Source organism: Ischnura elegans, chromosome 2 (assembly GCF_921293095.1).
Source record: "Ischnura elegans chromosome 2, ioIscEleg1.1, whole genome shotgun sequence".
NCBI lineage: Eukaryota > Metazoa > Arthropoda > Insecta > Odonata > Coenagrionidae > Ischnura > Ischnura elegans.
The window spans coordinates 54992489-55008287 of NC_060247.1; the positions used below are offsets into that span (position 1 = coordinate 54992489).

General features: G+C 35.4%; 1 protein-coding gene across 1 annotated transcript; it reads right to left on the reverse strand.

The window, feature by feature from the left end:
• Nucleotides 1-9090, reverse strand: LOC124153753 (dnaJ homolog subfamily C member 4-like). Its single transcript, XM_046527106.1, has 5 exons — nt 8823-9090; nt 8648-8741; nt 8215-8414; nt 7578-7712; nt 1-3754 (listed from the first exon to the last, which is right to left on the reverse strand). The coding sequence occupies exons 1-5, from the start codon at nt 8909-8911 to the stop codon at nt 3574-3576; spliced, it is 699 nt and encodes a 232-aa protein (XP_046383062.1). The 5' UTR covers nt 8912-9090; the 3' UTR covers nt 1-3573.
• Between the last annotated feature and the right edge of the window lie 6709 nt (nt 9091-15799).

Below are 15799 nucleotides of genomic sequence, written 5' to 3' on the forward strand. Positions count from 1 at the left end.
TTAGCTAAAATATTTGTTCTTTCATCAATAAATCTCATACATACGTATTTACAAAAATACACCTCTATTATTTGCACAGAAACACAACATAAGTTATCCAGAGTTCAATAAAATTTACAACCTCATATCACATGGTGATGACTCTCCAAAATAAAGGAAAACCATATGGTGATTGGCTCACCCACACAGTTTCTGTACGTAGTTAATACATCATTTTCACTCACTGCCTGCAGTGACAATGAAGTACTTTGTAATTAAAAACATCTTTTTTATTTACAACTATAAATATTGAGAACTAAAAGAAGCAAGTAAAATTTATGATGATTACACAATGCTTTTCTTTCTAGACAGTGACTAAAAGTACCCCTTCATAAACATGTTTATGCAAAAATGGAGAAAAATACTGGCTGAAGTCACTAATAATAAATCTCTGACAAAAGTTGCTAAAAATAAATCAGGAGTAATGTGCGTAAACAGGCAAACCATTCTTTCTTTAATTAGAAAATTTTTTCATTGGCAAAGAGACATCATTGAGATTTATTGGGTGATAGAGGCATGTGGCACAGCTTGAAGTGATCATAACATCTTCATTCACTGAATGAAGAAGTCATCATCACATACCAGATTGTATCGCATACCATAATGAGTTGGATGAGGTAATCAAAGAGGAGCTTAAAAAGCAGGGTACGATAACCTCAGGGGCTGAAATGATGATTGAGATAGTGTCCCCAACAAATAAGTTCAAAGAATTTTAATAAACATATTTTAAAATTGGGGCAAAAGATGAAAAATTTTGGTCTGAGTAGAAGGTTCCAGGAAGATTTTATGAAGCACAATTATTAATAAGCTTTACAAGAATAAATTTCTATCCTTGCCACTTTAAATGTACCCGTTTCCCAAGTCCAGCAATTTAAATATTTTCCCTGAAAAGTAAGTGCATGTACACACACTTTTTTGTACCATTGCAAATAATTCAAATTCATTTGCAGTTACATATCCTTCAGTCAAAAGTTTTCACAGGAATCTCAAATGAAATACATATTTTGATTAACAATGTGCTGAAGTGTGAAACGCAAGAAGTCCTGAGACTATTTACATTCGTTTTGCTATGATGTTGCAGCTTAAATGATACATAAAATAATAGCCCTCATATCTTTTTTTCTCACTGTGTTCACAGAGAAAATAGAATACATAAAGAGAAGAAACTTAATGGAGAAACTTGAGCAGTGTGTAACAGTAAGAGGGTCCACAAAATCAACATCACATCAACAAGGTGGAATTTTAACTCTTCATACAAAAGAAATTCATCTTTGAGTTAAGTTAGCTACCAATCCAATTGGAAGAGCCAAAAATCACCTACGTCATCAGAAAATTAGCGCAAATAATATTTTCGACATTTTGATCACAACTCTACAGCATGAAGCTAAACTTACTTTCCACATCATTATGGATACCCTTTCAATGAGGGTTAAAACTGAACACTGAATTTGGCAAGTATATGCATGAAATAAAACTTACTAACAATGGGAATATGTTTCTACCTGAGACTTCTCACAATCCGAACTGAAATGCGACAGGCCTCCAAATGATATGAAATACCCTTTTCTGTGAAAAAATATGTGTGTCACCATTAATCAGACCTAAGAACAGGGGCAGACTAAGATCATTGTTTTGGGGGGTGATGAATTACATTCTGAAACACCGAAGTGGTACACACACCTTTCAGCAATAAAGCATCTCATTAGCAATTAAATAAAAACTTGGATAGTTAAGAGGTCAATGCAGAGACATAGAAAGTTCGATTTCCAATACGGGTGAATTTTTTCATGTAGCAAACAACGGGAATTTTTACAGCTATACATAGACCCACTGATACTCTTTTCAATAATCTATTTGCAATAGCATTAAGAGAATATCACATGATAAGTACCAACATAACCATAAAATTCACAAAATTATGATGATTATTTTTCAAAACATCAGCTGGCAAATTATTTTCATGTTTATTAAACCACATGTGTACAAATTATTTGAGCATTATAAAGGTAACCTCCAGATTTTCCAATATGATGAGCAGCTGACAAGCAAAATAAAAGAATAAATATGTTACGTATACATATTTCCTCAATAAAACCAACAAGAAAAACAAGAAATACACCATTCTAGAAAAATGTACCCATTACACCACTACACAATGAAGGGATAGATGGCAGGCACTAATTTTTTGAAAGTAGGCATAGACTCTTTGCATAAGGCTGACTTGCCAACTTAAGTGACAAGTGCAAAGGATAAACTTATTCCTATTTCATTACTTTGCCAGAGACACTACCATGGCAAAACCACTCTTTAAATTAATGGATTGCTTGTCAAAAATACATCCTGAAGAATGAATAATAATAATGACTTCAATAATGATCTTAAAAGCTAGTAGAATTTTCCTGAGTTAATCATTCCTGCAAATTTATAAGTTTACTTAAGCAAGTTTTTAGTTTGCTGTAATTTCAAATACTTCAAATATTAGTCATTGACTAATTTCTAATAAAAAAATATGCATCAAGTTCGCCCAAACTGGGGCTTGCAAAATGTGAAGGTACTAAGGCACCATTTCCTTTTGTGTGTGCTCAGATTGAAATTGATGATGGAACTGGAGAGACCATTGGGTACATAACCTTATAAAGCAAAACTTAAATCCAAGCACTTACTGAGCATGTTCAATGGGGATGAACTTTAATTTACATAATGTACAATATAATACAAATGATGGCAGAGATCAAGGTTCCTAACATTTACGTACTTAGCCTATAGATCTACTATTAATAGTATGTGAAAATCTCCATTCGATTTCAGCAATAACAAACTGTGTTATGATAACAGCAATTGCATCATCTTCAAAGAGTACGCACAATTTGTAGTGCTTAAAAATGAGATATGATGTTAACCCAAATCCAATGCCTAATTATTTAAAGTCGGAACAATGATTTTAAAAACTTGTATACACCAGAAGTCTTTAACGGCAATGAAACCCAGGCATTGAATATTGAAAAAATGTAATGATATTGATTTGCCAAAGAAAATTCACATGATAAGTGTCACTTCGACTGGATTCCATAAAGGTGATTTAGGAAAAAAAGACTGATAATAATCTTACAATTATGTAGAAAGTATAAAGGCCATTAAGAAGTGAAATCTCTGATAATAAATTGTGCTTCCATTAATAACATAAAAACAGACAGTCATAGGATTTTCTTTGATCGAATTTGATGAAAAATATGGTATCGCAAAACTCCTGTTTTTAGACTGTAGTTGAATGCTTGTTAATTAATACTTGAGTTCCTTCATTATAATAATTACTAATTACATTAGTAAGTAGAGAAAAACCTAATAAATCCCTTGAAAACTATTCTTTTTATAAAAAAATAGCTGAAATTCATACATCTGTTATAAAAGGCATGTTTCTCTTTGTGAAAAAAAAATGTAGTTAAATAGGTCAAGTGAAAAGAAAAGCTTTGTTCACCAATACCTTACATTCACCTTGAGGTCATGTGCTTCACATAAAGTAGCCTTATAGCTTCATCACTTAGGGCCTTTTTTGCTTTGGTTATACTCTTCAACAGAATCTTCAATTTTTTTCCTCATAATCTTGAGCTGTTTTTCAAAGCCATTTTCACTTGCCCGACGACGAACATCAGCCAGGATTCTGCTATTTTCTTCAGATACTTTGTCAAGGCGCTCCCTCGAAAATGTTAACGACTCCCTGCAAAGTCATTTCAATAACATAAAATCCATTGAAACATATGTGCCAAATCAAAGAAGAATATCTCTCCCCATATAATCATAAACAGAATCATAGAAATTATTCAAAGTTTTATTGCATTATGTGAAATGTACATACAATGCCGTAGCCAGAAAATATTTTCGGGGGGGGGTTATGGAATAGTAGACAAACATAAAATTATTTTTATAAGATAAATAAAATACCGTATACGGTTAAATATACATATTTATTATAAACCCTTAAAGGAAAATATCAAAATATTATTATAAAATTGAATTTAGCCTTCTAGCTTTTTTGCAGCGACTAAATGAATTAACTCCTCGGTGTTGATGTCAATTCTGCGGTCCGTCAGGAGGCTCATAAGTCACTCACCTCTCTACTAATTCACAGCACTATTATTTCACTCACTGCACAACAACTACACACACTGCATCTACAAATTTGCTTAGATAATTATTGACTTAAGTCGCATTGGACTACTAGATGTCCCTTCGCCGCTATATAATATCATCGTGTGAGCACCAAGCAAGCATAACGTATCTATTTAAGTTTTTTCATATCGGGGGGGCCCGATGCATGAGCAGAAAATCCCGGCAGTGGGAGAGAATTTTTGGTGACTGCTCGATCCCAGCTGGAATGTTGTGTGTAGGATATTTCAAGCACAATACTCCATCAGTCAGATAGGACATTTAGCAGTGGTACCCTGGGCGCACTTTTTTAAGAGCAGGCTAATGCCGATGCCAGGTTTCTCTCCACCCTTCCTTCCCTAATGGCACAAATGACCTCAGCTGTTGGTCGCCTCCTCCAAATACCAAATTAGCTTATATTTCTGAATCATAGGAAAAGAGCACTCTCCAAAATATGTAGGACATAACAAATTGTATGCTACCACTATTTTCATTTTACACATCGATACCTCCACTGCATAAACACTCAACAATCGCCCACCAAATCAAATCCGCTCTTCTAGATAGTCCTTATAGTACTAGATGATCGGATTTGATTCGGTGGGCGATTGTAGTGTTTATGTAGTGGAGGTATCGACATAGTTTATGCAGTAGGTGTGCCGTGCATTCTGCACAACTGGTACAAGAACAAGCCATGCCATCAATGCCAATTTGTTGTTTTCTGTGATCATTGTTGATCTTTCGAAATCTTTTAGTAGTGAAGACAAGTTTTACTCAATGATTCTTACAACAAATCATTTACTTACATTCCCAGAGCTAATTCTCAATGCATTATGCATGAAAACTACTAAATATTTGTACCTTCTTAAATTCTCATCCAGGATTTGTCTAATCAAATAGCATTCATTTTCAAGGATCACTTATGTACCTATCACACATGATCCTCATCCTCAGAGACATTATTGCTGGTGAGAATTTCCGTTTGTATTACAGGAACTTGTAGCAATTAATCCTATTGCAAGTATGTAGATATGCATCTCGCCAGTTAAAATTAAGAAAAATGGAGGAAGTTTACTATGCATGGTATAAATTCATGTAATAATGCAATTAATAAGATGTGAATCTAGATAATGTCACCGCTCACTTTGTTTTCATAAAGTAAGTAAAAGCACATAAATGAGTCCAGAATTTAGTTCAAATTGGAAGGAAAGGTACAGAAATAAAGAGTATAGGAGAATTTGGGAGAGAGTGTACTAAGCAGAGAATAAAAATATGTAAGTAGCACATAAAAATTGCATTGATATGAGGCAGTCAAGACAAAAAAATCTGGCATAATCCTAGCCTGTTATTAACATCAATGATTGACTGGTGTTGTTTAAAGGTCATGGTTGTATTTGCTGTGCCAACATGTAAGTTCTGTTCTCTGATGTCGTTATCAGACAGGGTTCCCATTCCAACTAAATTATAAAATTCACGGTTTTTTCCAGGTTTTCACGGTATAAATGTCATCAAATTCACGGTTTGTAGATAAGGCATTTTAGGTAGAAATATTGATCACGTAACAATCATCGGCCGCACGTTAACTAAAAATGTAACAAACGCAACAACTGCCTTGAATGCAAACGCAGCAATGAAAGTGTTATCTCTTACGACGTCACCTAAAGTTAGCGAAATTCAGGTCCGGCTAAAAGGTGTGAGTGGGAAAATGGAGTAAGCAGTGTGGCAGGGAAGTGAAGAAGTGCCTGATTTTTTGCCAGGGTCAATTTCTTCCAATCATAGGCTTAAGGTCAATGTGCTGTCATGGCACACGGACCAATTAATATTTGCGCTTCGAATACACGTGTGCAGATACATTCGTGAACAGTATCTGCACGAGACTCGGCCTTGAAACATGATCGAAACATGGATTTTTCTTTTAATCTGTCTATCGTAGTTCTACAACCAAGTTTGAGAGATTTCTAAGGTTTTATGACAAAATTTGCGGCCATTTCCAGGTTTTTTCACGGTTGAGTGGGAACCCTGTCAGAGTAAATGCTAAGTATTCAACATGTATGGTACCATTATTTACTTATCTTTGAACGCAAACCTACCCAGGTGAGTAAATTGTGATAAAATATATATATAAAAGAATGGGTCCAGGCAAAAATATTCCTGACCTATTTCCAAATGTTTCCATAGGTTAGAATCCCTTCATATCCTTGCATTGCATTTGGATTCCCTGCATTGCAACGGCAGAAAATTCTAATTTTCACTACTGCTTGCAGAAGCCACCCACATAGGTAGGCAAGTATAAGCAATAAAAAGTATAGGCATTAGTTCCATAAAACTTTGTGACTTTTTACAAGACTTTTGTCCTTTGATCATTCCCTAATTGATTTCATGTTTATGTCAAAACCTTTGGTCATTGCCTTTTGAATAATGGAAAATTCCTTGATTTCTAGGAAATGGCCAGTTTTGTGGTGTTTTGTTGCCTCTACACCTATATTCTTATTCCTAGCAACCTGATATGTCAGCCCTGATCAGTCAGGTAAAAAGTAACACCTCGTAGTACACAATGATAAAACTGACATAATTATTAGCATTGCTACAAAAATACATAATTAAACAATGATCAATAGCTAAATAAAAAAGATGTTAGAGCACAGTAGTTTTTAAAGCCAGGAAACAGATGAGTTGATGGATACAAACAAGGGCAGATCCAGGATTTTTCCGGGGGGAGGCACCAGGGTCTGACAGGCAAGCGATCTTCTCATATTTGGGATTAAAAACTACATGCAAAAATTAATCTAAGAAACATACTGTTAATTTTAACATCAAAGTTATTAATAAGTGAATATTTCTAAGTTTTAAATTATAATATAAAATTAATTGATATATGTATTAAAAATCTCGTCGATTTTTTAAGTGTCTGGGGACATGTGCTCCTGTGCCCTTCCCCATAAATCTGCCTGTGGATACAAACTTTATTAATGTACGACAACAGCAAGCATGTGAGGGATTATATTGCAAGCTAAAAAAACACTGTACTAACCAGATAGACTACTGATTAAAACCACTTCCATTCCCTTCCATTCCACTTCAGTACTTCATATCATGATAGATATATATCAAGAACAAAAACCCCTATTTCATTTCATCCATTTTGCTCATACGATGGCTTTTCTACATGATAACGTCACAGGTGCAAGCTTTAACATGGACAGATAAGATGGATATTGCGAGCATTAATGGAGAGTGAACGAAGCTCACACTCAGCATGAGAGCAGATCACAACATATATTATAGAAAATTCTCAGCCTCCTAAAAGTCAAGTGAACACTACAAAGGGGGTTTCGAATCATCTATAAATTATTGCTGCAGCAACACAACAATGGACACCAAAAATTAATGCATACCTTATAGCAAGAACTTGCAATCCCACTCCAGCTGAAGCAAAAATAATGCACAAAAATACAATCCATGACTTAGACATCCTTTGGTGCTCTTTACCATCTTCTCTTTGTCCATCTTGGCCAGGTCTGCGTAAGTTACTATGGATTTTCCATCAGAAGATAGATTAGAAGAAATAATATAAATGATTAGGAGGAAGGCGCATTAGAACAGACTCATTTACACTTAAGCATTATAAAGGTACACAATTATCTTTCTGGTACTACTTAGATATAAGAATAGACCAATTCCAGACTTCATTTGAAAATCTTAAAAATGATTTGTGCATAAAGAGGGCAGCTTTTGAAATCAACAATAGGCTTCACAGTCAGAAAACACACAAACTAAAAGTCATTGGATTAAGAGACTTCACAGCAGAGGAAATGGAATTATAAGAAACATTAAATACCTTGGGTAGATATTGACAACATGTAAGTGCAATGGTAGTACATCATTATTACATGCACATGAAATGTAAAATGTGATATGCTTTCAACAAGATGGAAACACGCTCGCAACAAGAATATGACAAGACCAATAAATATAAACATGCAAAACATAACATAGTCGTACCATTACTCATGCAATATCCTTGATACATACTAGTATTCATACGGGTCGGTGTATACGGTGGTAGTAGGTTTAGTAGGGGTCGAGTTGGTCCTATGAATATATTGCTCATTCCTGAGGGTCAAATCATAAGCACTCCTTTTCTGTGGACGACTTAGAACACTGTATGCTTCATTTAGCTTCACAAATCTTTGATGGTTCAACGGATCATTACGGTTTTTGTCAGGGTGCATCTAAAATAAAATAGGTTATATAATGAAACACGGTATTGCGTAACACATGATATTTTCTAGCAATATTTCCCGTAAATGTTTGAAATAAGATCTAAGACATTCTTAAGCTAAAAACATATCAAATAGTTAGCCTTGTCGAATGACAAAAGAGGATGGATGGCTAAAGAATGGTAGAAATATACGAAAGAAGGAAAAACATGACTGTGATAGAAAAATCAATTTAATTTTCATACCTCTTTCGAGAGTTTAATGAAAGCATCTCTAACTTCTTTTGCGGTGCAGTCCCTCTTCACCTGAAGAATCTCATAATGGTTTTTCGATGACAGCCTGAGATAGAAGACATTCATCGGTTATGGTGGCAACTTTAAAAAAATTCGCACATTTAACGATCAATTAGTAAAAAATTACCGAGTTCCTGAGCTACGTATAGACCTAAGGGCGTTAAAATATAATTCTACATGTTCAGACCGCCAACACAGCCGTTTCAATTTATACATATCCTGACATGGGTATGAACCCGATGCGTAGCTATCATAAATATGCTTTATAATTAGGAAATTTTCGACATTAGGTCATTTTGAAAGTCAGTGACTAAAGCACAATACCAAAATACCATAAATTTACACGACTAAACTTTCCATACCGAGGATTTTGAAGGATTACAAGTTCACGAAAAACAAATGACGAATGTAATTGTTATGAAGAACGATTTAAGAGGCAATTCAAATTTTGATGCGTCATGTCGCTTTTAAGAAGACCAAATAAGATAACTTTAGTGGAAGTAATATGGCCTGAATCTCCTATGACATGCCCAATTTTAAAACAGATTTCCCACGCTTAAAGTAATTCAATGAATAACATCGAAAACTTTCGTCATGCTGCTATGTTTCTAAGGTTTTCTTTTGCGTCTTTAAAACTAATATGTTATTATCTCCTGTGTATGCTAATATATAGGTGATTGAGTCCTGAATAAGCTTAAATTTAAGATCTTAACGATAACGTAAGTTTCTCGTGTATTCAATGCTAATGTTGAATTCGTAAAAGTGAAGACATTCATCGAGTATTTTCAATTCACTGAGGCTAACCACCACACATTGGTTTTCATTTATTGAAAAATGGCAAATATATATTTTTTCGCGCTATATATTCCTTTCACTACAAACACATTGTTTTTTTTAGAGTTTGATCTAATATTAGATCATATGACACCGAATTTTCAATAAGTGTTCAATATAGATGGCGATCTTTTCTTGACTAAAGGAATTATTTACAGTACCTATGATATTTATTAAGTGAAATTTTAAGTGTGTATCTTTATTATTAATTGTTCATTCTACTATACTATGCGCAATAAAAATATTTATATTATCCAGAATTGCTGACCTAGCTGTCATCCTCAGAAAATTTTATTCGCACCGTCATCCAAAAAATCACCTGATCCTTCACTTGAACAAGCTTAAAGTTGAGCTCTGCTTACAGACTACTCAAGGGCACAACGAACTTTTGGACCACTGCGGGTGTAGTTACTCCTCTTTTGTGACGAATTGTTGTGAATAATTGTATTACTTTCTCAAATAACCAACTACTAAAGAAGCGCATAGTTGAGCAGAGTGAACTTTTGGTGAACGGAAATCAAGGTCGAATTCACAATAACGCTATATACCACATAATAAGGAATATATTCGCTATTCTGTGGCTTTAAGTTGGCCCTGCCACGGGTTAGAATTTGCGGTCTGTATGTTAGGTTCACCGAATTTATTTTCAATTCATATTCATATTCAATTCATATTCAATTCATATTCATAGAGCTAACTCCAGTGGTTTTATGTTAATTAATCTAAGTAAAATCCAGCTAAGAGTATAATGATGTTCCAAAAATTAAATATTATGCACATTTCTCGTACTCTAGCTGATTTTTGGTGCTGGCAGTTAGACCGGGATGTACTTGAGCCAAAATTATAATGCATAAAATAGTTAATATTGTTTGATAAAAAAAGCTCCCTGATTATCAAAGTTAATGTTGATGGTCCCTTTTCTCGATTCAGAGGGTGTACGAACGCGTGCACAGTTATGGGAAAAATTTGAAGCCTCCCCTGACTAGCATAAAAAAGTGGATGAATACCCAGATTAAATTGTTTTTGTGAAAATAAAATTATAGAAAGAAAACATCTGAAACAACTTAAAGAGAATCAAACACGAGGTGTGCTCAGAAAATATCGGGATTTGATTTTTTATAAATTCTCGCAAGTATGGAGAGTACGAGAGTCATTTTTTAAATGTTTGTATACCTGCCCTTGAAATCTGGTAAAATTTTCAGCTGTTTTCGCTGTTTACTTTGTATGTGACAGCCACTGAGGATTGACGTGTTTTTATGAGTTCAGTGATTTTCGGCTCATACATCTTCACTAGTTCGTGAATTTTTGGCCAAAATCAATACCGTGGCGATACCGCAGCCTCCATATGAACCTGAAATGGCTCCGTGCGACTTTTTCCTATTTCCTCAGAATTCCTATTACTTTAGTAGTTTATATTGTCTAAGCCTATTTCCAAAACCATATAGAAAACCATAGGGCCGTACTCTTTACTGGGCGAAAAAAGAGGGCCTGAAAGGGAGTGTGGGAAGTAAGTAAGGATCTAATGGGGTGAAATACGACAAATATTTATTAAAAGCACAATAAAGCACACAAACAAGCATTACATCCAATAGGGACTGTATTGAAGGTGACAACATTCATGTGGAAAAATACATTAAAAATTAAAAAAATAGAATTCCCGTTATTTTCTGAACACACCACGAAAGAATTCTTAAGTGATTCTTAATACTTAAGTGTTCCTGAAGACATAAATGGGCTCATCCACAAAGGACGCGATAATGATGCGTAGACGCAGGGTCGCCGCTGAGTTTACATGGCGGCGATTATATTTCAACCTCTCGCCCCAGCTGAGTGCTGAAACACAGCGTCCGCTTCACAATGTTTGGACAAATACGACACCCATTGCGTGGATCTGCATTTTTTCCATACGGCATCAACGCGGAGCGTAGGATGCATTGTACCCAGGCGTGCCTCATAAACGCGGACGTCGATTGCTACCGCTCGTGTGCACCCGGTCTTAGCTATTTTTTCATGGATATAATTTATGGAAAGTTTAAACGTCCATTTTTTGGAAGTAGGAAGTGGGTTTAAACTATGCAGTGGTATATTGAAGTAGGTATATTTCATCATTATTCCTCGATAAAATTTTTATCATTCCAAAATATTAGGTACAATATCGTTTGTGAAAATAAGAAAGCGTCATGGTCGTACCCAGCGAAGGGTCAAAGGGGGGGCAGGAGCAAAAATCGCAAATTCTTTAGGCAAAATCAGTACTGAATTGAAACGAAAGTATTCAACAAAATTTCTTTAAACTCACAAAAAATGACATGTATTAGTATGAGATATGTAACTAAAATAAAACTATTTTTTCAAGGAAATAATCTCATAAACTAATAAAGCGCTGTTATAATTTTCTAAAAATGTTGGTTTCATTCACTTTTTCCATGCTAAAATGTCACAACTTGGCTTGCCGCACCCCCCCGAAGTTATAATCCGGGGTACGACCTTGGAAAGCGTAACAACTGTGAGGGTAATTGATCAGTCAGGGCAGAAATTTTAGCAAAATAGCCGTTAATAAATAAGAAAATTTCATTACCGCACTCGCAGAATAATTTTATGCACACAGGATTCGCAGAAAAGCGTATATGACGGAATCAAGAGCGAAACTGAAGGAAAAATAAAAGCAGCACTTTTTTGTGAATTGTATAAATTTTCAAAAATGGATATTCGAAGTTCACTTCAAAAGGCTCTTTGCTAAGATGGATTTAAACGACATAATATGTTTATCTCAATCCTCTCACTTAAATAAAAAAATGACGCAAATTACCTAAAACTATGGTATTCTCTGGAAGTATTTGGCTTCCAGAATATGAACTTGATATTTCTAAAAGTTCCAAATGAAAGGAAGTGATAGAGGAATATCCAGTAAAGTAAACTAAACTAAGTAAATAAAGAACTTACTCTTTTTCGAATATCAGTTAATCAGTCTTTTTTTTAACTAGTTATCAGCTTAAATTTTTATGAAAGACTTTAGTTTCTTTTTATCTTATTCTTAGTGTACCGATTTGGGTTAGTATTGACAGCAGTCATGGTTAAAATAAGTATCATTGCATTATCTTGTGAAAAGAAAGGTAGTACTACCTAACATAATGCATGAAAGTTTGGTTATTTTTTTCGCGTGAGTATCTCCAATATCTCAATCCTGAGGATGCTCTACCATAACGTACTTACTCAGATTCTGTATCACATCGGATCACTCCGAGGATTGAAACAGAGGGGTATCCGATCTATCTTTCCATTCAGCTCTAATCCTTCGTGAAGTTGCTTGTGCTTTGCTGCGAGGAAGAGATTCGAACCTTTGACCCAGCATTCTCGAAGATTCATTGACGTTAACACGATTGTGTCCCATCTTTTCTCTCTCGCCGTTGCTCCGTCAAGAGCTGAAGGTCACCAGCGTAAATTAGGCATCGCAATTACTCAATCGCACGTTCTCAAGGTGGATAATAGCTTCCGCGAAGCGATCGTATATGGGGGCGATAAATTAAAGGCTCGGAGAAAATGACGATCTGGAGCTTCATTGTGACTTGGAATTCAGGTACAAGGCGCAATTTAGACTTGCAGAAATTTTGTCGGCAGAAGTGTCCGACTCATTCCAAGAGAAATGCGTAGATGAAGCCTTACTTAGCTTTCCCTTTCATCTGGCTTTGGATTCATTAACGAAAAATAGTTTTGCATGCGCAATTTGGAAACACGAAATTAGCCACATAATTTTTCATAACGAAAAAAAAACGCGACGGCGATGCCGCGGTTATCGCAAACAAATTATGCGTGTGCAAAATTCATTGGCATGGTGATTATCTATGCATAACGAATGAAACAATGTGTACTAAATTACTTGTGTTTCTGCATGATTTGTTTTGTTAATTTTTTTTATAAAAAATAAAAAAGTACCGAAGCGAAAAGGTTATTGTTGTAACCAGAGAACAAATGCGTTTTATGGCCCCAATTTTCCGCCCAAGGAGAAATAAAAGATAAAAATACAATAATCCATGATTTATCTCATTTAAGTCTATTTCATTGCTACTGCAGCAACAAATTGGAATCCTGAAGCTAATAACATGCTTAGGATAGTATAAGGGATTGAACGAACTACGGCCGTTAAACAGTTTAAAGAAAAATTAATTCCCCAAGGCCGTACTCTTTGATGGGCAGATTGCTAAAGGGAGGTAATTGCGAACGGGAGGTAATGGCAAGATAAGACACTAACTGAAAATACAAACGTGAAACTCACCCACGCACCTCGCGGATTTGCTCAAGGGAACAAATGACCGCGTGGGACACACGCACTCAGGTTTGTGGAGCCCTCGCTCACGACAGTGACCCACTCACACAAAAGAAAAAAAACCAAATAAAAAACACGCTCTCAGTCACGCACCTCGCGGATTTGCTCAAGGGAACAAATGACCGCGTGGGACACACGCACTCACACACTCAGGTTTGTGGAGCCCTCGCTCACGACAGTGACCGTCACACACATAAAAGAAAAAGACAAAATAAAAACACGCTCTCAGTCACGCACCTCGCGGATTTGCTCAAGGGAACAAATGACCGCGTGGGACACACGCACTCACGCACTCAGGTTTGTGGAGCCCTCGCTCACGACAGTGACCGTCACACACACAAAAGAAAAAGACAAAATAAAAACACGCTCTCAGTCACGCACGTGAGAGACATAATGCAGAATTAAGCCAAAGTAACCGAATGATTCTTTAGGAAGTGATGCAGTGGGATTGGTAATTGTGGAATGAATGACGAGTAGTTTTACACACAGTAGTTACTTTATTTCATAGCGTGTTAATTGCGTAGAGAAAATTCGCGATCAAAAACCATTAAATTATTCTACGCGTAACCAGTCATTCGTTCAAGTCTTATCTTTCTAATTAAGGATGGAATCTGATTACTTTTGAATTTGAATGGTTAGGGGATATTTTTCCCCGGTCTCATTGTCAGACCCAACCCAAACTGTATTAGCAGAATAAGAAGCCTAATAAGTACTCATATTAGCATTAAACGATATTATACACAAATGAGTGTATTATGGAATCTTAACCGATCCAATTACTATCACGCCACCATCAAATGATATTTTTCAAAGTGGATAAAAGTTTAAATCTAACTAAAGGAAACAGTCAAAATTTTATTCTAGCTGTTATCGGCTTGGTATTGCCTTATTGATTAATTATGATATTTCAGTTAAATTGAACTACAGCTGCGGATTTACGGAGAGTAGAAATGATCAATAGCCTTGGTAAATTTGAGCACTTTTAAAAGGAGTGATAAGTGCTCGATTACATGACGAATTATGAAGGGTAATTGAGAATATTAACATCGAAATTTATGTAATCATGAAAGAAAACCTTGCCAAGAAAACCAGACAGAAAGGCACCTTTTCTTAAGATGGATCTATCCCTACGGTTTAGGTAGTTAGAAAACTGGTAGTCAATGACCTTCAATCTATGTCACTTTGCATATCATCAACATTATTTAGGGCATTTAAGAATGTCAAGGAAATTGATGCCTTGCAAACACGTCGCTCGTAGTTAGGAAAAATGATCCGTACCAGAACTCGAAGCAAGGCCCACAAATCCATTGGCGATCCACACACAGTTCACTCTTATTGCTTCTGGCATCAGAATATTTTCACATGTACTCCAAAATTCAGTTGTGGTGCTCACATGAGATAATTCACTTTTTTGTGGTGGATTTTCCCTTTGTAAGCTGAAATAAGAGGGAATTAACGAAGAAAAATAAATTCCCCACATGAAAAAGCTTTAAAAATTGTATGAATCCTGTTGATAAAAATAATAACCAATAACTTATGTCTTTACGATAGGAATGGATCATTAGTGGCCGTAAATTGCAGAGGAAAAAATAAACGTCAATTCTAATCTGAGTAACATTATTTATGGATAACAGGGCGGTTTTCTCAGAGTTAGAGAACTAACACTCCCTTGATCAATGACAATAAACATTCAACTCAATATATTACGCATTACTTACTCGAGATAGCGAAAGAACCCGCAAGTTTTACAAATATTATGGAAATTTTCTATGCTCTGGCAATTTTCGCCTCTATAAATTCTTTTCTAAAACGTACGAAACGAATCAAGGTTTCTTCACGTTGGTATATAACATCTAATGTCCACATTTCGTGTTATCTTGGTGTCATCGTCATCCATTCCAGTGAATGGAAAATTTCTTGACTCATATATCATCCTTGTCAAGTTGCAA

Excerpts from the sequence above, each read along its gene's own strand:
- LOC124153753 (XM_046527106.1), bottom strand. The coding sequence starts at position 8,911 with ATGTATAAATTGAAACGGCTGTGTTGGCGGTCTGAACATGTAGAATTA. Across the intron at positions 8,742-8,822 it reads ATACGTAGCTCAGGAACTCG|GCTGTCATCGAAAAACCATT; the intron begins GTAATTTTTTAC and ends CTTCTATCTCAG. Across the intron at positions 7,713-8,214 it reads ACCGACCCGTATGAATACTA|TAACTTACGCAGACCTGGCC; the intron begins GTATGTATCAAG and ends GAAAATCCATAG.